The sequence below is a fragment of the Columba livia genome, chromosome 22 (assembly GCF_036013475.1).
Source record: "Columba livia isolate bColLiv1 breed racing homer chromosome 22, bColLiv1.pat.W.v2, whole genome shotgun sequence".
Lineage (NCBI taxonomy): Eukaryota > Metazoa > Chordata > Aves > Columbiformes > Columbidae > Columba > Columba livia.
Window position 1 is genome coordinate 4,845,356 of NC_088623.1, and position 23,593 is coordinate 4,868,948.

Below are 23,593 nucleotides of genomic sequence, written 5' to 3' on the forward strand. Positions count from 1 at the left end.
TTGTTTATTCTTTGCTGCTTGTGTTCCTTGGCTGGGAATGCACGCTTCAAAATACAGACAGCACAGATTAAAGCCCAGGATTGGGAAGCAGCTCTTATATGCACATGTGAAACAGCCTCGTTTATTGATTTCTAAAGGAAACAAAAGCCTTACTGGGAGTTAAGCATAAGAGGCTAAAAATGTTTTTTCCTTTTAGGTAGGAACAGCTGATATTCCCACATGAGCTCTTGAGGGCAGGGCAGCGTGTTTGTGCCTCTAACATTTCCCATCTGTCCTGGAGAGTCTCCAGGGTGCTTGTACCTCTGAGCAGCATTGTTGCCTTTTTTTAGCATTTTATGATGTGGCTGAGGCTCAAATAAAGGTGACATCACCTAAAGGCTACGGTTTGCGCATGGTGGTAGATGTTTAAAAGTTAAGGTAAAGCAAAGCTCTGCAATCTGAGGGCGTTTCCTCCTCTGTGTTCTGCTCCACAGTCACAACACCAAGACAACCACGTGGCTTGATCCACGGCTCTGTAAGAAAGCCAAGGCTCCTGAAGACTGTGAAGATGGAGGTGAGGTGTTCCGGATCTGTTTGTCACCTGTGACTGGTTTGTCACAGCTGGGTACGATCCATTACTGCTCCGGTAGGAGCTTCTTCCTGACACACGCGACTGGAGCGGGCAGCGCATTGCGGTGTCCCCGGTTTGGTGGCAATAGGAGTTTACGTCAGACTGGGAAAGTCCTTAGTATATTTTCCCTGGAGTAATAGAATCTGACTGAATTCTGGGTTTATCTGTGTTCCTGAGATGGGAACAAGATCTTTTTTCCAATGACTGTGATTGCTCAGGAGGGAGCTGCACATGGTAGTGACAATCCCACTGGAAATTGTCACGCGAGTGGAATATGGCAGGAGGAAAAGCTCCATCAGTGCTAGAATACAGGAGTAATGAAGAAGACAGAGCATATTGCTAATGATACCGATTGCATTTGACATGATGTATTTAAATGCATAAGTAGAGGGAACAATGACTCCCTTCACCTCTTCAAGCTGTTGCTTCAAGACTTACAGGTCAGGTTCACGACTGGCCTACAGACAACTCCTGTTTCCTACGTAGTCATGCAGTTTAGTCCACTAGAAAACAGTACTAAATAGTTTGTGTCTTTGGCAAATGCCTGACATGTTACAAAAGCTGAGGCAAATTCAGAATAGCCAGTCGTCTTCCTAAATAGCGCAGCCTAACAATTAAGAATTCATAATGAAGCCAGCTGGAGCAATGGACGCATACTGCTGCTTGTTAAACATATGTGCAGCTCGCCACAGGATAAAAAAGAGCATTTTAAACAGAGAGATGCAGGATATCCAAATGATCAACATTTAAATGAATAGACCCACTGGGTCTTTTGTCAAACCCTGTGAAGCGGTGCTGGTGTTAATAATTGGTACCATGCTGTCGTACACTGGGAAAATTCCTGTTGCCATCAAACTTACGGCAGCCTCAAACAAGATTACATGGCAATTTTATCCTTCAAATGTCTAGCTAGCTCACTGTATCCATTATTCTAATATTTAAGTTTCCATGGTCAGCATAACTAGAACGGTAAAGCTAAATTCTGATATTTGCAAATAGTTTTTCACCATCATGGAGAGTTTTGTTCTTTTTGCTTGCAGAACTTCCTTACGGATGGGAAAAAATAGAAGACCCTCAGTACGGAACATATTATGTTGAGTAAGTGCTAATTATTAATTTGACACAGTTATAAATTTACAATGTATTGAGTATTGTCCAGGCACGGATGAGGAGTGAGTTGAGAGTCTATGGGTGAGAATTAAGGGACAGGCTGGCAAGGGTGATACTGTTGTGGGTGTAACCTCATCTGGGTGTCCCTGCTCTGGTGGGGGGATTGGACTGGATGAGATTTCGAGGTCCCTTCCAACCCCTGACACTCTGGGATTCTGTCTGAGTTCATAAACATTATAGGTAGATGGAAGCAGCACACAGGGTCAAGAGAAAAAGCAGCTTTTCTCAGCTCTAAACTATTGCAACCTTTTTAAAATGTGCAGAGTGAAGGTGTGCTCTACCTAATAATTACAGAAAGGAAAATTGTATTGGCTCTTAAAGTAAATTGAGTTGTGGAAAGAACAAAAATGCTTTCAGTGTTGATTATGATAGTTTGGCATTCATTCCTCCAGAGCATTAATTTGCAGTAGTAAATAATACTATTTGTAGATGGCTCTTTTGTGGTTGTCTTTTCTGTGAAACAGGCAGAACGCTTTCTGCTGATATCCTCATCTACCTTTTGTATGTCTACAGTCATATTAACCAGAAAACTCAGTTTGAAAACCCAGTATTGGAAGCCAAAAGGAAAAAACAGCTGGGACAGACTGATGGCGGCTCCTCAAAATCAGGTATCGCTGGATATTGAGTTCTTCATCACTTACGTCTTTATCTGTGAGAGTGCGTCATAAGTAACAGATTTTGGAATTCATCGAGGCATTAGCCTCGTCTTTTTGCTGCCCATTGTGGTGTTGCCCTCCCAAATCTGTAGGCTTTTTTGAATGATCTTTTAATGTTAAAATTGAACTGAGACCTTAAGACTGCTTTAAAATAATTTTGATCTTTTGAAGCTCGTTGTCATAAGTAGCTTTTGAATATATGGAGAGTTAGAAGAGCCAGCTGGAAGATGCAGATAAAACCACACCTTGAATTTTATGCTTTTGATCTACTTTAAGCTTGGTATTCAAGGGTTAGAGTGTAAAACTGGGAACTGTAGGCGGGAGCTTTAATTCCAGCTCTGTCAAAATCTGTACTACAACACTCTTGATGTTTCTAATTCACTTAACTCAGCTGTGAAACGAGTGTAACAGCGTCTTGTTTGCTCCACTCCATCACAGCGCTGCAGAGGTTAACCAAACAAATCATTAACCCTTAGGACACCTTAAAACAAACAGAAACCTTACCAAAACTAACCCTGGTTTCCTACCTTCGTGTCTCTGTGTTCCGTATCTCAAAAGGACTGGAGAAGTCTGTCTTCACTAGAGATCCATCCCAGCTCACAGGAGCACTTCTACGGACGTCGCTGAAAAAAAGTACGATGGGATTTGGCTTTACGATCATCGGAGGGGACAGACCTGATGAGTTTCTCCAGGTGAAGAATGTGTTAAAAGATGGACCCGCTGCACAAGATGGGAGAATCGCACCAGGTCAGGCATTATTTCTCTAAACTTCCATTTCCTGTGGTGCTTTTAGAGGCCCAGGAGCCTTGATGAATGAGCAAGCAAAGCTGTGTGAACTGGCCGAGCAAGGAAAGGAGGGATGAAAGTACCTGCAATCCATGAAGAATTGTACACTTTGTTGTTATACATTTAATTAAGTCAACTCTAAGCTTACTGTAACATACAGCTTACATACTAGGAAAGGCAAAATGCTTCTTTACATAGCACATATGCTCTCTTACTCTTCAGATAAGAAGAGTTTGTGCTTTTGATGATTTAATACCATTTAGTTGTGAAATGAAACGATTTCCTGCTTTATTGCTGGCCTATTGTTTGAACTTGTTTGTATGTGGTTCATTTTCCTCCTGTGTAAACACGGAGATGGTCCTGCCGCATTGTGTTGTGGCGCACGCACGCTGGAATGAAAAGATGTGTATCTGTTCCTGTTATTCATGTAACAAGAGAATTCCTGTTTTACTGATGCCCCGGCATTGAAGCGATAAGGCCGTTTGCTTGCTGGGAGTATTGTATTGCAGATGCCAAGTTTCATGATCAAAATAATGCAAATTATGAAATGAGGTTTCAGGATTTGAAGCCTACTTCCACTTCATTTTGAAAATAGATCCTTAGCCATGTGTGGCAAGAGTGCAGAACACGTGTGGGCGCAATCCTAGCTTAAGTTCAGCCAGTCCTAAAATAAACATAGGACTCCCCTCCCCCCCCCAAAAAAAAATCCGATTTATTCTGGATTGAGTTTAGGATGCTGTACAATATGAATTAAAGTAGAAGACATCTGCTTGCGGTGTTGTGCGTGCACTGCTTCATCTCCTGTGGCTCTACGGTATCGTTTTTAAAATCTGCTGCAGATTAAACTTTATATATTTAGCACACTGTGTCCTGAGATGAAATAGAATCAATGCAACGAGGAAATCCTTTATGCTTTTTGGCAACAGATAGCCAAGAGGTGATAGCCCAGCCACCCTGTATTGTTAGTTTTGAGGACTGGACAGCGATTCCCTCCAGTTGGGCTTTTGTTCTGGGGCTCAGACCAACACCAGACAGGTACGGGTGGTTTCATTCCTGTTTTTGACACTGTTGAACTTTCTTTTGTAACAGGTGATGTCATTGTAGACATAAACGGAAGCTGCGTCCTTGGCCATACCCATGCGGATGTTGTCCAGATGTTCCAGCTCGTTCCCGTCAACCAGTACGTGAACATGACTTTGTGTCGTGGTTATCCTCTTCCCGAGGACAACGAAGACCCCGTGGTGGATATAGTGACAGCCACACCTCTTATCAACGGACCGCCTGTGACCAAAGGAGATGTTTGTGTCACCAGCCAAGATTTAATAGCAGGAACAGTTGTGTTGGACCAGAATGGAAAAATGGGCCCTATGTTGGTCAACGGTCGTCTCAACGGCCCTTCCATGGACATGACGGAGCAGAGGATCTCCCTGGCGTCTTCTGGAGGCTCCCAGCCCGAGCTGGTCACCATTCCCTTGGTCAAAGGCCCTAAAGGCTTTGGGTTTGCCATTGCAGACAGTCCCACGGGACAGAAGGTGAAGATGATTTTAGACAGCCAGTGGTGCCAAGGCCTTCAGAAGGGGGACGTGATCAAGGAGATTTGCCATCAGAACGTACAGAGCTTGACACACCTGCAGGTGGTGGAGGTGCTGAAGCAATTTCCAGTAGGAGCAGAGGTGCCGCTGCTCATTGTACGAGGAGGTACATACATAAATTTACAGTTGTCGTACATGGTTATGTGCTTCTTAAAAGTCCCTTTTAAGTGTGATATCTAAATCATGTCCAGTCTTGGCAGCTAAATAGCAGTTTATTATGTCTCTGAGCCATTATGTTCTATGTTTAATTTATACCCCATGGTATTTGGGGTGAGAACACGTTGCTAGGGTTTGTTTTTTTCCTTTTTTTTTTCCAAAATTATATTATGATACATTTATGGACCGTTTCTTCCAAGTGCTCGGGGAGTACTAGAGCAGAAACGTGGCCTCTAGCATAATACAGAGCGTATGATGGATGGGGTTTGCTGAGGCTCTCCAAATGTATTCCAGTAAGTGCAGCTGCAGTGGAGGGTGGTGACAGGAGCCAGGAAGAAGCATCAGCAGTGAGGCGGAGCCGATCGCTGGAAATACCCCAAAAATTCTCATTTTTGCGTTTGCCTATTTATACCTCTTCATTGACCGTCAGTCACAGACCTGGACGCATCTTCTCCCCAAAAACTGACTGGTGGATCGCGTGCGTTTGCCAGACAGAGCTGAATGAATTGCGAAGCAACGTGTGGCTGCTTAGTGTCCCTTTAAGCTTTTATTGTAGCCCTGAGTGTCACTCGAAGCAGTCATTGACATGTGCAAAAATCTCCAGGTCTTTTTCCTTATAAATGCTACTATTCCTTAATCAGTGAAGGAGATAATTAGTTTTCTTTGGTAGCGAGTGAAACTCCTCTACAGAAATTTGCAAAGTCTCCATATCCAATGAACCGATGTGTGTTTGGGTTGAGCGGTGTCTAACAAGAAGAGAAATAGATGGTTTTTCGTTGTTGCACAGCTGGCAATTCTAATCTGAGACCTCTCTGAAGTGATGGTTTTGGTCAAGTGAACATTGAAGACTGAATGAGCAGTTATTATATTCAACCTAGGAGGAGCTGATTGTGTTACTTTAATGCTCTTTAAACTTTTGGTGCCCAAGTGTTGAAATTGCTTTCTCCATTGTGTCTCCTTCAGGTCCACCTTCACCTACTAAAACTACCAAAGGGGTGAGTATTAGCCATGTGTTTAAATGTGTTTCTATGTAGAATATTCAGGGATTTTCAGTTACAAAACAGCCTCATAAATATGGTGCACTTAACACAAAAGATTCTTTGGAGGTGTTTAATGGATCTCTCTCTTCTTACCACTGAAGAATCAAGAACGTGGCAAAGATCTTGTATGACAAGAGGTGTAGTATTGTTGGTTTGTCACGATTTAAATATGACGCTGCTGCTTAAGTTCTATCATTATTTCCTTTTCTTTGCACTATACGTAAAATCACTGCGTGCCCACTTTGAGCTGCCTTTGTAACCTCATTTCTGGATTTTAGGAGCCTCGTCAGCACAGCTCCCACGCAGGCTAAAAATACTTTGGACTCAGGGACTGGCGTTCGAGCACACGTGCAGTAGCGATTTCCCACGGAGCATTCGATGTTCAGTGGCATTAAGCAGCGTGGCAAAATAATTCAGTTAAAAAGGGCAAGTTCTTGTGTGTATAAACATACAAGAAGTGTCAAACTGCTAAACCCCTTGGGGGTTTTTCTTCTGCTCTTCGTAAAAGGGCATCTCTAGGTCTGTTCCGCTTGTGCTTTTGTTTAACGTGCACAGACACATGCAGGCTGCCGTGTTCCAGTTTTCCGGATTGGGTTTCAGCCCAGAATAAATATTTAGAGTTCCTTGAGTGCGTAATCGATTGGAAATCAGGGTGGGAGATCACAAGCACGCTTGGCGTCCTTTGTGAAATACTATTAGGCCTGTTGCAGCTATCGGATCATAAGAGAAGAATGCAAATACTGACATCGGTAACTCCAAACCCCCTTTCTAAGCCTTCCAGTAGTAATCTGTGGCCTGTGAGGACGACTTCAGTGCAGTCAGACACGTACCTACTGGAAAAGCTACCTCGAGGTCTAATATAATTCCCTTGTTTTGCCCTACATTTCACCTCCACGTGGTATCGATCGTCTTTGCACGCACAAGTGTGCGAGTTCGGTTGTGCTCTTGATTGAAGGTGTGTTTTGTGGGGTGGGCTGTGTTGCAGAAGGACAAGCAGGACAGTTCAGGGAGTTTGGAAGCTGTTGGTGACCCCATCCCGCAGCCGATGCCGTTCCCGCCCACCGCTGTGCGACCAGGCTCTCCCAAACTGGACCCTTCCGAAGTCTACCTGAAGTCTAAGACCATGTACGAGGACAAACGTGAGTATTTCGGCTTCAACTTGGAAATACTCAGTTGTGAAGGAATTTGATTTGTCGTGTGTGATATAACCACTGTGACTGCCGAGTCCGCTAAGCTCCTGTAAATAAAACAGTTCCAGAAATGCGTAATCCATACAGAAAAACAATTACAATATCCTTCAGCCCGGTTTATGGTAAAACAGTTTGTGATAGAAATGGTCTCAAGGATGATGTAGTTCTGAAGCAGACCTGGCCATTTCGGAGTTTCCAGAAGGCAGTTCTGATGTGTGTTACAGACCAGATTTGATCCTGCCCCACCATACGAATGCAGCCGCGGTTTCTCCTCTGCCATTCGTCAATCCGTCCTATCCCTTTTCAGCCTTTTCTCAAAAATGTATTTTTCCATTTTGGAAAGAGGACATCGCTGAAGATTTGACTGTTTGAATGATGAACTGTATTTCTATTCACTGTGTTTTGTCAATAGGAAGAGTCAGAATGCACCACAAAAACATAATATTTCGATAATCTCACTTAGCTCCTTACATGTTTTGAAATGTTGTTTTGTCTTAGCTCCAAACACAAGAGATTTGGATGTTTTCCTCCGAAAACAAGAGTCGGGCTTTGGTTTCCGGGTGCTCGGAGGGGATGGACCAGACCAGCCAGTAAGTGGAACAGTTTATGGTTGCCTACGTGTTATCTTACGGTATTGCTGTTAGAATAACTCCTACTCTGTCGTCCTGATTTCCCTCTCATTCTAAACAGTTCAGTGATGTCAAAATTGATCAGTAACTGCCTGTGAAGATGAAGAATTGGTTCAGGTTACCTTTCATTTTTCCCTCTTCGTGGCTGACTTTAACCTGCAAGGTTCCCGTGCCCTCTCCGCTATCTCGAGTCTCTTTGGCAGCGGTTTTCTCTGCCCAGCTGATAACGCTCATGTTGTTTCTGTGCTTGTTGCTGTGTCTCGGGACCACTTTGCCCGTTGCCACTTGATCCCCACGCTGTTCTTGGCACAAAAGGCTCGTCCGGGTGGAAAGGAGCTGCTGTTCCCTCCCTGACCGTGGTCAGGCCGCTCTTTGGATGCAGCCCAGTGAAACAAGGCAGCATTTGGGGTTGTTTTGTACCACTTTTCCCCCACCTCTCCCACCAAATTTTCAAAAGCGCGTTTGGTTCTGTGAGTTCATCTGGTGGGTTCATCTCGAGGAGACAAGCGCAGCCTTCCCAGTGCGCTCCTCCAGGCTTTTATTTGCCTTGTGTTTCCCTCTCGTCTCAGAAAATACAGAGTGTGGTACTTCAGGATTTTCATGAAAGCCTTGAAGCGGAGCCTGTTAAGACTGGCCGCCTTCTGCAAATGGGGTTTTGCATTGTAACTGGCATCAAAATGTAGCTCTGGAGTTTGCACAGGAGGAGGAAAACGGGCGAATGCCAGCGTGGAAACCCCTGGGCGGCCGGTTCTTCTGACATCAGCCTTTAGGAGGCTCCTCTATTTCCAAAAATGCCAATATTTCCCTCTGGGAAGAAGTGCTAAGACTTGTACCCAATGTCAGGGGCCATTCCCTCAGCTCTCAAGAGGAAAAGCTTTTGGAACAGATAGAGTTTTCTGATCGCAGTTAAGGAGTACGTGTTTTTTTTCAGCCTTTTTTTCCTATCCTTTTCTGTTTTTTTCTCCTCAAAAGAAGAGCGAAACCAAAGAATTTTACTTCTGTTGCACTTTCTGGCATTCGTGGTGTTTTGTTTCCATAGCAGCCGGTGGTAAGTCCAGGCTAACGGCAGGAACGCTGCGTGCGGATCATCTGCCCACATGGCTCCACTTCCAAAAACTACTGGCCATAATCTTCCATTTAACTCGAATACGATTCTGACACATGAAAGAGCGTGTGGTGCTCTTATCTGTGGTATATTTAGTAGCACTTTACGAGGTGGGGGTAGAGAAAATTGATAAGAGGGGTGCAGCTGGTTAAATTCATTATCTAATCGCCAAAAGCTGCGCGCTGGAAAAACTTGAAGCGTGGAACTGTCTGAGCAGCTTTTCCGAACGGAATTTGAGTTCTTTCAAAAGCTTTTACTTCTTCCCCAGTCATTCTGGCCTAGATTGGGTAGGAAAAAAATAAAGTAAGTAGAATGAATGACAGAGGCTTTCATTTCAATAATGCCTGGGAAATCGTATATATGCAATAAGTACACAGTGTGTGCTTATATCAAAAGCCGGGCTTTCTAACAAACTGACAAATACACTCAAGAGATAGCGATAATTCCAGAATCCATGGAAATAAGGATTAAAAAACCCCAAAAACTATTTATGTATTTACTGGATGCTCTGAGCCCCCAAGTTGCATCCACCATGTGTGCAAAGTGCACTCGCTGGTGACATTTCTGCTGGAATTGAGGGATAATCTTTAAAAATACCTTCTCCAAAGCTGAGTCTTTAAAAATATCTTCCCCCAAGCCCTGGTCTGTTTGGTTCCACCTGGATCCCGCCCATGGGGAGTTCTGGTGAATCCGTGTTGTGCTGAATCCGCGTTCTGCCGTCCAACCCCCCTGACTCTGCTCTGCCGACAGATCTACATCGGAGCCATAATCCCGCTGGGAGCGGCGGAAAAGGACGGCAGGCTGCGAGCCGCGGACGAGCTGATGTGTATCGACGGAGTCCCCGTCAAAGGGAAGTCGCACAAGCAAGTTTTGGACTTGATGACCAGCGCTGCTCGCAACGGGCAGGTGCTGCTCACGGTCCGCAGGAAGATCTTCTTCGGTGGTACGTGTCCGTCTGTCCCGAGAGGGTCCTGCGGGGCACAGATCTAGCTAAGGGAACACTTGGGGTTTTGTAATCGGATGGACTAAAGCTGCTCTGAAACTTCGTGGTTATTGCACGAGAGCTGAGCAGCCTGAGATTGAGGAGGGTCAGCTGTAATGCTGAGTGGCTGGAGAAAAACAGTGTTTAGTAAGTGATGCTTTGGTGCTTGCACAGCTCACACAGGTACGGCTCTGAAAATAATGATGGCAGTGGCGTTTTCTTCAAATCTTTTTGCAGGTATTAGTTAGAACAGCCACTAACGCTGTGCAAATCAAGTAATAACACAGTGTCTTTTCTATACAATATGCTGTATTCTCAAATCTTCCAGCATCTCTGTGTGGCAAGAATAAGTGCATTCAAACCAGAGGTGACTCAGGGCAGCATCTGGTGATGCTGCAGTTTTAGATCAATGTCCAGATCAGCAGTGGACAGATTATTGTCCTTAACTTGATGATGCTGATTGTGTGTATGACAGAGCTGGAATGGGGGTTCAGAACTGGGAACAGTCCCTGTTCCAATCAGCAACCACTGTTGCTTTTCCATTGCGTTATTCCGCCAGTAATTCTGAGTATAGACAAGTAAAAGGAAAAAGTACTTTTAAGCTTAATTCTCCTTTTTTTTAAGGTGCCTTCCGGTAGTTTGACTACTTTAGGACCAAATTGTAATGGGTTTCCTAAAAGAAAGCCTGGCTTAAGTCTTCAAACTGCCTTTTGAAAAACATTTCCGTTGTTCCAAGTAAACAGTTGTTCCTCACTGTGTACACGAAGCCAAGTCTGTTCAGCTGTGTGCAACGGGCTTTCCTTGCACAAATACGCACGGTGTGTGGGACCCTTGGCCTTTGAAGGCTTTATCCTCCATCTGATTTCCGTTTGATCCAAACTGCATTGTTGATAAACCGCCCCCCTGCTTTCCCAGGCAGCCAGTGCTCCCTCATGCTGGTGCTGATACTGAGATGCAGGTTTTGCTGTCGCTGCTTGATAAACCAGCAGTATTGTTTTTGCCTTATTTGTTGTTTGTCTCTTACCTGCAAGGGGAAAAGCAAGCGGAGGAGGAGGAGTCGCAGCCTGTCCTGACGCAGAACGGTTCTCCCCGACCGAATCGGGCAGAGCTTGCAAACCAGCAACCCCCGGAGGTCTATGACGTCCGTCTGCAGCGGAAGGAGAACGAAGGATTTGGCTTCGTCATCCTCACCTCAAAGAATAAACCTCCTCCTGGCGGTAAGTGCCGTGTTCTGGTGTTGTCACCGCCACTCGCTGTCCAGTGCTCGTACCACAGCATCGGTGTGAGAGCGGGGCCGCAGCTTGCTGATCAGGTAGAATTCCTTATTTTGGGGGTCTGAGAGAATAGAGACTGCAGCACTTGAGAGAAAACAATGAAGTTGTTACTGTCAGGCAGGGTGTTTGTCTAGAAAGACCATCAAAATGAAAAAGCAGCACGCTCTGGTGTTATAGCTCTGATAGATGGACGTGGCTTCAGGCATAGGTGTAAAGATAAACGGCAAAATAACCAAGGTTAAAAGGGAAAATAAAAAGAAGTAGTGCGAGCAGCAGCTGTTTGCAGGAAGCCCTGCAGTCCAGCTCAGCCGATGGAAGATCCCACGCGGGACCAGGTCTGATTTCTGTGCCTCGTGCTGGTGGCGGCTGCTCCCCCGCGGCGCCGGGGAGGCAGCGGAACGGTTTTGTGCATGAGGTGGCGGGTACGATCATCTTTCTTGAGATTCATTCCCTTGGGCCATCAGGTTTGGGTTATCTGCCCCGAAACACAAACTCGCTCCGCGTGTTCACCCACAGACTCAATTCACTGATGCTGAAATACAGGTAACTCCTGAAATCCTTACTCAATTCCTTTAGTGTAAATCACTCTTCTGAAACTTTCTCAGCCGGTTCCAGGCGTAATGAAGCATTGCAAGTTTGTCTCTTTTTTTATTGAGCCTCAGACACTTCCTTCTGTTTTTCCATTTCATTTTACTGCACAATAAAAAGCCAGCGGGAGCGCAGGGAAGAAAAAAATCTGTTTCTAAATAACATGGTGCTGAATTCATATGATGTATATTTAGAGTGTGAGGCAGTCTTGGCTCAGACGGCACCTTTTCAGGAATGTTCAAGCCAGCTGCTCTGGGATGTGCAGTGGTGGGATGTGCAGCGGCCGTGGTCCATGCACGGAGCTGCTGTCACGTTGCCATGGCAACCGCAGGGCAAGATGTCACCCCCCATGCGTGATGATCACAACCCGAGTGGCCGCGGGTTGACGGTGTTTTGTCTGGTCAGTCAGATATTAAGAAAAAATATTATAAACAGAATTATTCTATAGTATATTGGTGTTCTGCTACAATATAGCTACTACACGCCACATTTTGTCTGGGGATCTGCTGCAAATCCCTGTTTATTTGATGCTAGAACATAAAGTAGAAGACAACTGAAAGCAATTCAAGTGCTGGAAACATGAGCCCTGTGGTCTGGGCTGTTTTTGACACGCAGGAAAAGAGGCGCTGGTGCATCCGCAGGCTCTGCTGTGCAGAACTGTTCCGTGCCGCGGTTTAACGTGAGGCTCCTGTGTTCTTGTAAAGCCAGGATATTTTAAAACAAGTAATCAGCAGTTGAGGCTGCAGCCCTGCAGTGCTTTACTCTTCACAGTTGGCTCTTAGGTTTATATAATACTTAAAAAAACAGTCTATTAAGGGAAGTGTAATTAAAATTTAAACTCATGCTGAATGCTAGGAGGCATCAGTGTCTGTTACTTCACAGTAACTTCTGCGTGTGCTGGCTCATTAAAACAATCTGTGATGGCTTTTCAGTCTTGCGTGGCTGATGACGATGTGAAAGGGTTTTAGATGTGCTGTCATGGATTTGAAAAGCATGGATTTGATAATCCTGAGAAGTGACTGATGTTCCTCACCTCTGCCACCCCCCAGAGGAGAGTGTGTTTGGGAGAGCAGCCGCTACAGCAAACAGGGATTCATCAAACCACTGGAGGTGCAAACAGGCTTGTATGTGAAGTGCCAGGAGGAGCGTTAATGGAACGCGTGGAGGTCGGTCTGGAGAGGTTTGGGAACGAGATACCAAGGAGCAGCGCAGCAGTTCCTGCAGAGAAGAGCCCCGATGAGGGACGTGGGAAGGGCAGGAGCCAATGTTGCTGTGCTTTCAGGCACCCAGCTGAACCAAAGGCTGTTCTAGACGCGTGGGAAAGCACGCTGACTGATGCGCTTCGACGTAACGCGGATCGGCTCTGGCGGAGCCGCGTCAGCGCGCAGGCAGCTCCGCCAGCCGCGCTCTCGCCCCGGGTTTTGGTCGGCTCCTCCCGGCGTGATGGCATCTCGCTGGCTGCCGAGTGCCATCTGCCGTGCTGGCGTCCGGCTCAGCAAACTGTAAAACCACATCTCTCCCCGAGCACCAGCGCGGGGCTGGGAGAGGAGCCGGAGCGGAGCAGCCCTCCCTCCTTCTGCATTTTGAGTTCTGCTCGTTCCTGCATCCGTGTTCACCTCCGGGAAAGTAACTCGGAAGAGTCTGGATACAGAGCAGAGTGTCACCATGGGCTGAAATGAGGAAACCAAGCCAGGAGAGCCCGCTAAAATTCAAAGCGATTATTCCAGGTGCACGTTCATCTCGGCAGGAACAGGGACTGTGTCTGTGTGGAGCTGATCTGCACAACTTGCTGAGGTCGCTGCCGGGGTGCTCACCAGGTTACTAAGACAGTTTCTGGCAGGAGAAGTTTGATTCCCTTTTGAAGTGTGTTTAAGGCTTGTTTTGTGGTTGTAAGGAGGAAGCATTAACCCGTGCGTCCAGATGTCGCACGACTGTTAAACCGAGTGTCCGTAGCTGTCTCTGAGTCCACACGGTGCCCCAGGGAATGGAAAACAACACGTTAGGAGCGAGAAAACAAACAGCTTCAGAGCGCTCCTGGCACACGTGGTCTTATTCATCCCTTTGCAGATGTGACCCATTTCCTCCCTGCGTTTTGCTTTAGGCGCAACACCTTGTATGTGACAAGGCCTGTGCTGTCAGGGGTCGCTGTTCCCATTCACTCAGTAGAATGAAGGATTTTTAGTTATTTGCAGGTTTTTCTTGTGCTACCAGTGCCGCGCTTCGGAGCAGGATTGATCTTTGGGCCGACTGTGGCAATCCTGGGCTTGGGTGATGCTTATACAGATATTCATTGTGTCGCCATGTCTGTTTTTGGTTTCCTAGTTATTCCTCACAAGATCGGGCGAGTTATAGAGGGGAGCCCAGCCGACCAGTGCGGGAAGCTCAAAGTGGGAGACCGCATCTCAGCGGTGAACGGCCAGTCCATCGTGGAGCTCTCGCACGACAGCATCGTGCAGCTCATCAAGGACGCGGGCAACGTGGTGACCCTGACGGTGGTGGCCGAGGAAGGTGAGGAGGGAGCCCCCGGCGCGTGGATGGGTCCTGCCACGCGGCCAGAGCCCGATGTTTGTGACTTTGGAAGTTAATTCATGTAAAGTGGGGTATTTTAAGGTGTTTGGAGGTGAGAGTGAAGCTCAACCGTTTGCTCTGAAGGCAGGTGGGGCAGAGAAAGGTGGTTGTACTGAAAAATACAAGTAACTGGGGTAGTGGAAGGTGTCCCTGCCCATGGCAGGGGGCTTGGAACGATGTGGTCTTTGAGGTCCCTTCCAACCCAGAACATTTTATGACTCTGGTGACAACACATCGCAGGGTAAGAGAAGTTCTCATGGTTTCTAACATGAGAGAGGGGGATCGTGCTCCCAGGGAGACATGATCTGTCCATACCTGTGTTCATCAACCAAAGAGAAATGGCCTCTCCCCGTCTCCTGGGGGACCTGCAGCGAACACAGGGTGGTGGGCAGGCGGAAAATCTTCCTGCCCCCGTACAGCAATCGTCCCTCACTGCTGCGGTGCTGCCAGCAGCAATGTCCCAGGTCAGGGACGTGCCCTCGGGTGCTCCGGGGTCTCAGGGACACCAGCTCCCCAGGTCCTCCCCATTTAGCCACCGAGTTTTTCCTTCCCACCACGTTAGAACACACAAATCCCCTCATGCCGCATCCCTGGGCTAAGGGAGAAAGATGCTGTGGTTCTGTCTGCTGAAACCACCCTTGGAAAAACGGTCCCGTCCCACCGCGAAAACCTCGCGCGGGGTTTTGCTGCGGAACCTGGAGGCTGCTGGCGAATCCCCCACACGTAGGTGCCGCGTCAGTATTTGTGACTATTTGTATTTGTGACTGCGAAGTCCCCTCTTTGGAGGGGCCATATTTGTAATGGAAGCTCCCATGCAGCGCTGTGCTCAGTATGATATTGTTCCTACACAGGCGGTTCACTGTAAATATATAAAATCCAGTCATTTGAAGAGAAAAGCTGTTTTCCGACCCTGCTCGCCACTGCGTCTTTCTGGATTGCTGCTTGTGGGTTTAATTAAACTCGCCATCATTATTTTGTCAGAAAGCTGGTTTTCTTTGCCTTTTAAATAATAAATACCTAAAACCAGAATGTGAATAAAGCCAACAGATCATTCTCTAATTTCACATTCACTGCAAATATTTAACATGCTCTCTCAGCCCATAATACAGAATTTCAAAGACTTTATTTTCCTTTTTGTTAATGCTTGAAGCAGAGAGGCTTCTATTTTTCTGTTAAGATTTTCTTTATCAAATCTCATTCATTCTGGTCTGAAGGGACACCCCCCGAAGCACTTGCCCAGAGCAGTGGTTGTAATGCAACTCAAGTCTGAGTTGCTTGCATTAAATCTTTCTCTGCGGCTCTTAATCAGCTTTGTTTTCAAAACAAGCCTTCTGAATCCATCATTTTTGTCCCTTATTTATGCAGGAGCTGAACTCTGCCTAAGAATTCAGCTTTTCCCACTCCCAGATTTACAGATTTGGAGCCAAAATGTAGAAATAAGAAACTGAGGAGAATCAACAAAGAAAGGGAGGGGGGGAAGTAAGATGTGAAGGATTTTGTGATGCAGGATTCACCTCCGAAGAGAAAAATGCCTGTTTTACCAGCTGTTGAGCATCACGAAGCAGAAACCTCGGCAGCATTTTCCGTTCCCCGGTGCATCGTCCTCAGCGCCGTGCCCCGAGATCCTCGTCGTGCCCCTTCCCGCTCCCTCCAGCTCCCGCAGACGTGTGAGCTTTGCTTTTCATCCAAACACATGAATCCCACTTCACGCGCCAGCAGCCGTTCTTTAGCATTTTTCACAAAAGCAGGAGCCTGTCGGCTTTTGTCGTGTGTTAGCTGGGAACGCGGGAGAGCAGGCTGCAGAGACTGGACAAACAGATGGCATTTTTCTTGCCTGTGCTTCTAAATTAAAACTCTGAGTATAAACCGGGAGTAAAAGTTGACATTTTGTCTCTAGAGAAAAACCTCTTTAAGGCACGTCGTAGTAACAGCACCGAGCGGTGCTGCGAAGGGCTTCCGAGACCTGGCGTTCCCGAGAAATTCACTGTTACAATGCGCCTTGTGTTTTCCTTCCCTTAAGATGCTGAAGCACTTTGTATATTTTACAGGGGTTGGTTTGTTCTTAAGTGAGAAATGCAGTTAAGATGTGCCTGGGAGAGCACTGGGGTATCTCTAGTGTGGGTGCTTGGTCTAAGACCCCTTTGTTCTGTCTGATTTGGTTAAAATTGTGTTGTTTTTCCAAGGAAAAGGAGCATAGGTAAGCATAATTATTCCTTGGGTTCCTGGTGTTGGAAAAATCCCCTCCGCGCGGTGCTGAGCCTGGGGTGCTGCGGCGGTGGCATCCGCAGGACACTGATGGTGACTCTGCCTGGCTTCATGTTTGGGAAGAAAAATGTATTAATGGAAAAGGCTGTGGGGCATTGGAACAGGCTGCCCAGGGCAGTGCTGGAGTCACCATCCCTGGAGGGCTGGACAGACGGACATGAGGTTCTCAGGACATGGGGCAGGGGCAGGGTGGGTTATGGTTGGACTCGATGATCTCGAGGGGCTTTTCCAACCGGAATGATTCTCCGAAGGTCTCTCTGACTGTTGGTTTTGTTTGAATTTGTCAGAACACCGTGGTCCTCCCTCGGGAACGAACTCGGCCCGGCAGAGCCCAGCTCCGCAGCACCGGCCGCTGGGACCGGCGCAGCCCAGCACTGACAGGTACTGCCCTTGGCAAAAGGAACTGGGAGCAGCTAGAAAACCTTGACCAGGGGGATTGTGAATTCCCCAGTAACATCCGCATCCTTTTACCTCCGTGCAGGGCAGCTACGGAAGGTGAAGCTGGAAAAGAAGGTTCCAATAGTTACAGGCTCTCCTGGCCTGAGCACAAGCACTTGACACAACCCGACGCTGGCGTTGCTGCGGCTGTTGGGAGCCGACACTCCCAGGTACGGGTGACCAGCCGGAGGGTGCAGAGATGCCCAAAATACTCCATCAAGACAGTGTACAGCGGCATTGCCACAGTGTTCACAAGCAAAACATTTCCCTGGCAGATGTGGGTAGAAAAGCTGGGTGTAGAAACACACCAAAGTCTTTCACACAGTGTCTTTGCTAATGTTTTAAATTTTATTATCTCCTTAGTATAGTTGAATACACATAATTAGAAAAGAAGCACTCGTGAGTAGTGATGATTTCAGTTCAAATTGTGGATTGCATGTTTTTCAAAACATAGAAGGGTGTGAAGCATTTCTCCAGAAGAAGACATGTTTAAATCTGCCTGCGAGTCCTCATCTCTCTTTTCTCCGATTTCCACCCAGAATCCTGGCTGCTTCCCGGTGGAGCTGGAAAGGGGCCCCCGCGGGTTTGGATTCAGCCTCCGAGGAGGGAAGGAATACAACATGGGCTTATTCATCCTGCGGCTCGCGGAGGACGGGCCGGCTGTCAAAGACGGGAGAGTCCACGTGAGTTTGGCCACTCTCATCAATTTGTTGATCAAGTTGGCTTTTTGACGCGTTAATTTACCTATAGGGGCAACAAACTGTGTGTGGTGCTGGGGGGCAGAGCAGTTACTGGGGATACATTTGGGCAAATTGCCCAGCGGAGCAGGAAGGAGAATCACTGTCTAAGTCAGCGGATCTGTAAGGAATGTTTGTGTGTGTATTGAGCTGTTGCTGTGCGGTGTTTGAAGGTGTAAGCCGAACGTTTTTCAAACATTATGATGTTAATTCTTATGCCCAAGGAATTCGCTTTCAAATGTCGGAGTAAAAGCGAAATACGTGGGTACAATGGCCCGTGGTGACTAAGGAGCAGGGTCCCCAGCCCTGCACCGTGTCCCAAGCCCTGCACCGTGTCCCCATCCCTGCGCCGTGTCCCCAGCCCTGCATCATGTCCCCATCCCTGCACCGTGTCCCCAGCCCTGCGCCGTGTCCCCATCCCTGTGCCATGTCCCCAGCCCTGCACCATGTCCCCATCCCTGCACCGTGTCCCCAGCCCTGCGCCGTGTCCCCATCCCTGCACCGTGTCCCCATCCCTGCACCGTGTCCCCAGCCCTGCGCCGTGTCCCCATCCCTGCGCCGTGTCCCCATCCCTGCGCCGTGTCCCCAGCCCTGCGCAGTGTCCCCAGCCCTGCGCCGTGTCCCCATCCCTGCGCCATGTCCCCATCCCTGCACCGTGTCCCCATCCCTGCGCCGTGTCCCCAGCCCTGCGCAGTGTCCCCATCCCTGCGCCGTGTCCCCATCCCTGCGCCGTGTCCCCAGCCCTGCGCCGTGTCCCCAGCCCTGCGCCGTGTCCCCAGCAGCTTGGAGCACAGAGCCGCTGTGAGCACAGATCTGCTGGCCCAGCCTCGGTGTATTCGCGGTTCCACGTCGTTCACTGTCTCGGCCCTGATCTGGAGAACGGTGTCGTTTCCTGGTGTGGTTTTCTGGCCGTGTTCTGGATCAGGACAGAGGAATTTCTCACCCATGAGCGGCAGCTGAGCGTGACGGGCGGCACGTCACCGCGTCCTGTCGCGGCCGATGAGCAGCCAGCCCGTGACCTCCTCTGGCAGAGATGCTTTATTTAACAGAGCCCAGACAGTCTTTAAACTGCTGATTTTATGCGCTAGTGACATCCATTGGCTGATCCACGTATTGCGAAATAGGGTCCATGACTCTTTTTCTGGGTGTTTTTGTACAACCCCCGTCCAGCCGCCTGCGGTGTGACCCGTAATTATCTGCCCGGACCTCTGTAAGTGGCTCATTAGCCTCAGGCCCTGGTGCTGATAATTGCAGGGTGGTGATCTCTGCTACCTGGAATAAAAATCCCCTTTCCTTACATTAAACCGGTTCTCCCACAGCAGCATTCACCTCTGTGTTTGGTGTAGAGAAGTTGCTGCGTTACCTGGTTATCGTGACTTTAGCAGGCGCCAGGTTTGCCGAGGTTCATCCATAACCTCCCTCCACGCAACCATCTGGAATTAAAATACATTCAAGCCTCTTATTAAAAACTCTTATTAAAAACTAGTTCGCAGCGTCCAAGATGCATAAAGACTCACCCGGTTGTGCTGTTTTCTCGGCAGGTTGGGGACCAAATAGTTGAAATCAATGGGGAACCCACCCAAGGAATCACTCACACACGAGCCATCGAGCTGATCCAGGCTGGGGGGAACAAGGTTTTGCTGCTGCTGAGACCAGGGACCGGGTTGATCCCCGATCACGGTATGTCCTGCTGCGCTCTCATCCGTTTGCTTCTCTCTTGAGATAGTTCACGGTCGTTTTAAAATACGAGGAATGTTTTTTGGTAGAATTAACACGTGACGAGGAATATTACCCGTTGTATATTTGTCGTTGTCAGAAGTTTCACAGCTCTGTCCAAGCTCATCGAGTTTTCCCGCACAAATACGATAATTAGCACTGATTGCCTTTAAAATTAAAACTGTGATACAGTACTCAGTTCAGAATGCCTATAGTAAGGATATTATTTCTGTACAGATTTACTTCGCTGCTTTTAGCCTTCTAAATGATGAAACGCTTGGTTTCCAAAGCCGAGGCTTGAGAAAGCAGGAGAGAGGCAGCTCTGCTCTCCCAATTAATTCTTTTTGTTGAAAGGTGCGAATTCTGCATCTGCAACAGGAAAACACAACTTTGTAGGGAGGGAAAAATAATGAGCCGAGATCAGGGCAGAGATTTGGTGCCTCTTGCTGTTAATCACACGTTTCCAATTGAAATCTTGCTCGCTGTGCTCTGTGATTTTGGTATCTAGTTCTGGGCTTTTTCTCTTCCTCCTTCAGGTTTGGCTCCTCCCAGCCTGTGTCCCTATGTGAAACCTGAGCAGCATTAAGGGCTTTCAGTGCTTTTCTTGGTTTTTCCTTAAAGACTTGGTAAATCTGCATGTCTTGTGTTCTATCTCTTCCTGTTATTAAAGTGCAAAGCTGTGAATAACCTCGACTTTTCACTGGTTTGAGTGTAACAGGTCGGGTTCATTTGCTTTCCTTATATTGAACGATGTATTTGCGGCTGTGCTCTGTAGGCTGTAAAGTTGTGCCGATCTGAGGCCGTGTGAGTCCCGCAGAGATCGCACCAGCTTTCTGAGCACCAGTTTGTGCCTAAATCACGTCTTTGTGGTTGTTGTAGGCTGTAGAACAATATAGAAAACTGGCTAAATATGACTTTGAGATTATGCTACTACATAATCTTTCTTAAATCAAAGATTTCATCTAACGCCCCACAACCCCAGTAGTACGTAGATTTGTAGAATGCTTTATTTTTGGTAATCGTTGAGTCAGTTCTCTCACTGTTCACTTGCAGGTGATTGGGATAGTTATAATCCATCTTCGTCAAATGTAATATATGAAGAACAGTCACCATTATCTTCATCTTCACATTCCCCATCCGAAGCGTGTTACGTACCAGAACCAGGAGAAGCTTTAACGAGAGTTCCGCTGTCTGAGAAACTGGAACAAGCAAAGAACACTGTGCCTGAAAAGAAAAGCACTTTACCTGAGCCCCAGTTTGAGATGAAGCCTCAGTCTTCTCCCCGGAGAACAAAGAGCAGGTGGGAATGTCCCCCCAGCCCTGGGTTTGAAACCATAAAAGGCCGTTTGGAAGCCAGAAGAGACAGATCCGCGAGTCCAGAGACGTTGGCGGCTGCTGAGGGACGCGCGGGATTCCACGGCCCCAGGAAAGGGGAGCCCGAAAAAACCTACGGGAATCTCTCCCAGAAACCCCACAGGTCCAGAAAGAGCGAGAGTAAAGCTGCAGAAATAGGGGTGAACGGCAGTAACAGGAAAGAGCATTCCAGTGGAGATGGAGGGAGGTCCGCCAGTCCCCAAAAGCATCTCGGGAGCGCAGAAGCGGCAGCCAGGTCCCAGGAGCACCCACACGGGACGACTGGTGGTGCTAAAGCGACCGTTGGGCAATTGAGAGGTGGAAAACAGGAGTTTTCCACGAAAGACACGAGGCAGAAAACCGGCAGAAAGAGGGAAGGGTGGTCTCCAGAGCGACAACGCGCAGCGGCCGAGCAGAGAAACCTTCCATTGGGTGGCTCGAGGAGAAACGTGTCCGAAGAGGAAATAAGGAAGCAAAACCCTGGAGAGCTGAGTTCCGGCAGATTCAAAACTTCCAGCCTTTCCAATATTCCGCTGCTTTCCACGGAGAGGCAGAGGAGGCTGGAAACGCCGGAGAACAGACACGGCCCGGGAGCCGCGGAGCCGCCCGGTGGAACCGCAGACAACGGCGTTTCCAAATCCGCCAGTAGTTCCCCAGTCAAGAAAACACCGATAACCCCTGGACCTTGGCGGGTACCGAGCGCGTGTAAAGTCACCCAAACAGCAGCTGCGGCTGACAAACGGGTTTAACTGAGACCGTTTCAATCGAGTTTCTGACAATGGTCATTTAAAAGCGTTGTTTCTTTTCGCGAAGTTGTCAGGTTTATTTTTCAGAAACTGATTAGAGGGTGGGAAATGTTTGATTCGTTCTTAAATTATCTAAGTGCATGAAGGACCTTTTGGATGCTTGACCGAACCCTCCGGCGCTGCTGCCCCGGCCCCGTGGGCGCGTTTGCTGCTCCCATCGCGCTGCTCGGCTCCCCAGATCGTGTTGTGAGTTTCCCAACAAAGTTATTTAACGCCTGTATTGCCAATGTGATCATGACTCGCGTCTTGCTCTTGTGCCAAGTCGTCTGCTGTATCCAGTCGGTCTCATCCTTCTCCGACCTACTCCAGGCCCAGAAAAGGCAAAGTTTGGTTGGAAATGGGTGTTTTCTGGAGCATGTTGCATGTTTACATGAGGAAATATATGTATTCTGTTCTTACTGGGTCAGTAAGAAGATGGGTGAGTTGGTTCTAGGGCAGCAAATGAGCCACTGATGCTGTTCAGTTGATGGTTTATCTTAAATTTTTATACAAAATCACACAGATAAAAATTTGACATAACCCATCTTTTGTAATTTTGCTTTTAATGAACACAGCAAGATCGTTTTATTTTCTCGATCCGTAAGGAGGCTCAGAACAGCTGTTCACAAACATCTGTCTGAAAAGAGGAGGTTGTGGGTGCTGCTGAATCACAGACCCCGGTTGGTGTCGCCGCCGTCCCTGTGAACACGAAGGGTTCCGCTCAGCCGCTCCGCGCCAAACTCCCATGATTTAACACTGGTTCAGAATGGCGTCTCTTCCCGCTGTCGAGGTAACAACTGACCAGGACAGAACCCGTTTCAGTGACGTTCTTGCCTGTTTATGTTCGAAATCTCCCAGATTTTATTTTGAACGCCTGAGCTGCCCCAAGAGTGCTGAATAGGATGATACGCAGGGTACGTGAGACTTATAGCTGTTGTTTGAGCTTAAAAAGAGGAATGTTACTCCCAGACTCTGCCGACATCAGCCCTGCAGCTGTGAGAACAGCAGGCAGCGGAAACCAAAGGGGTTTGTTTTCTTCCCTAGTTTCAGTGACGATTTCCTGGCATTCCTGGTTTTTCCTGAGCGCGGAGGGTGGGACAGGGAGCCCATCGGTGCCGGCTGCAGGAGGGCAGAGTGTGGAAGCTCAGCCTTCCCTCACCGCCTTCAAATTCAAACCACACCATTCGCTCTTTGAAAGCGAATGGGTGAATAGCTCGTTTTGGCTTTGACACTGTTAATGATTTTAGAGCTTAATGAAGCACAGCGACTCGGCTCTGAGTTCTTCAGCAGTCCAGGGGACGAACAGCATTTTAAACCCAGACTTGGACAATTCCACAGGCTTTACAGCAGATGTGACCTGTGCTCTGCTGCTTGACTTGGGGTGATCCGTTGCGATTTGCCGTGTAGCATAATACGTACAAATACTCCCTGTGTGGAGTATGACTGTGAAAATATTTAATACTTTGAAGTAGCCTGTGTAGATATTAACCATGTATTCTTAACAAGAGGTTGTTCTATGTTGACTGTCTGCACTTGCCCTCACCACTGAGTATGGTGACAAATTCAGCTGTTTATACAAAGATTAATTAGCACCACTGCAATTACTTCCCTGTCATCAACTCTATTTTTTCTGTATGTTCACGTGACCTGATGTAGTGTCTGACCTGTGCGTGATTTCTCCTTCCATAGAACGTGTTTCTGTATCAGAGGACTTGGCACCGTGGCCTTGGAATGCTGAGCAATGTATGGATGTCCTGGGTGTAAATGTTTATATACTGTACAGCACCTTTATACATAACTTCTGAGGTTCTGACTAGAGAGAGACCTGTAAATCGCTCATTATTTTTTATATAGATATTAAAAAGAAACTCCTGTTCCTGGCCTGTTGCTTTTGCACTGTATAAAATAGAGTCTTTGTTGACTTTGTGGTATTCAAACAGCTGGACCCACAAC

General features: G+C 47.6%; 1 protein-coding gene across 3 annotated transcripts in view; it reads left to right on the forward strand.

Annotated features, from left to right (window-relative positions):
* MAGI3 (membrane associated guanylate kinase, WW and PDZ domain containing 3) overlaps positions 1-23,521 on the forward strand; it is a 56,158-nt gene extending 32,637 nt beyond the window's left edge. For 2 of the 3 annotated variants that reach the window (XM_065038750.1, XM_065038751.1), the window contains 16 exons: positions 474-553; positions 1,651-1,708; positions 2,294-2,388; positions 2,995-3,183; positions 4,312-4,920; positions 5,934-5,965; positions 6,996-7,149; positions 7,699-7,790; positions 9,685-9,877; positions 10,948-11,133; positions 14,101-14,286; positions 16,899-16,992; positions 17,093-17,219; positions 17,589-17,732; positions 19,328-19,466; positions 20,556-23,521. In XM_065038750.1, the coding sequence (XP_064894822.1) occupies positions 474-553; positions 1,651-1,708; positions 2,294-2,388; positions 2,995-3,183; positions 4,312-4,920; positions 5,934-5,965; positions 6,996-7,149; positions 7,699-7,790; positions 9,685-9,877; positions 10,948-11,133; positions 14,101-14,286; positions 16,899-16,992; positions 17,093-17,219; positions 17,589-17,732; positions 19,328-19,466; positions 20,556-21,604 (3,427 nt within the window). In that variant the 3' untranslated portion in view covers positions 21,605-23,521. Of the gene's footprint in view, positions 1-473; positions 554-1,650; positions 1,709-2,293; positions 2,389-2,994; positions 3,184-4,311; positions 4,921-5,933; positions 5,966-6,995; positions 7,150-7,698; positions 7,791-9,684; positions 9,878-10,947; positions 11,134-14,100; positions 14,287-16,898; positions 16,993-17,092; positions 17,220-17,588; positions 17,733-19,327; positions 19,467-20,038; positions 20,129-20,555 lie in introns of all 3 variants that reach the window. The other variant, XM_065038753.1, reaches the window with a different exon arrangement.
* The last annotated feature ends 72 nt before the right edge of the window (positions 23,522-23,593 follow it).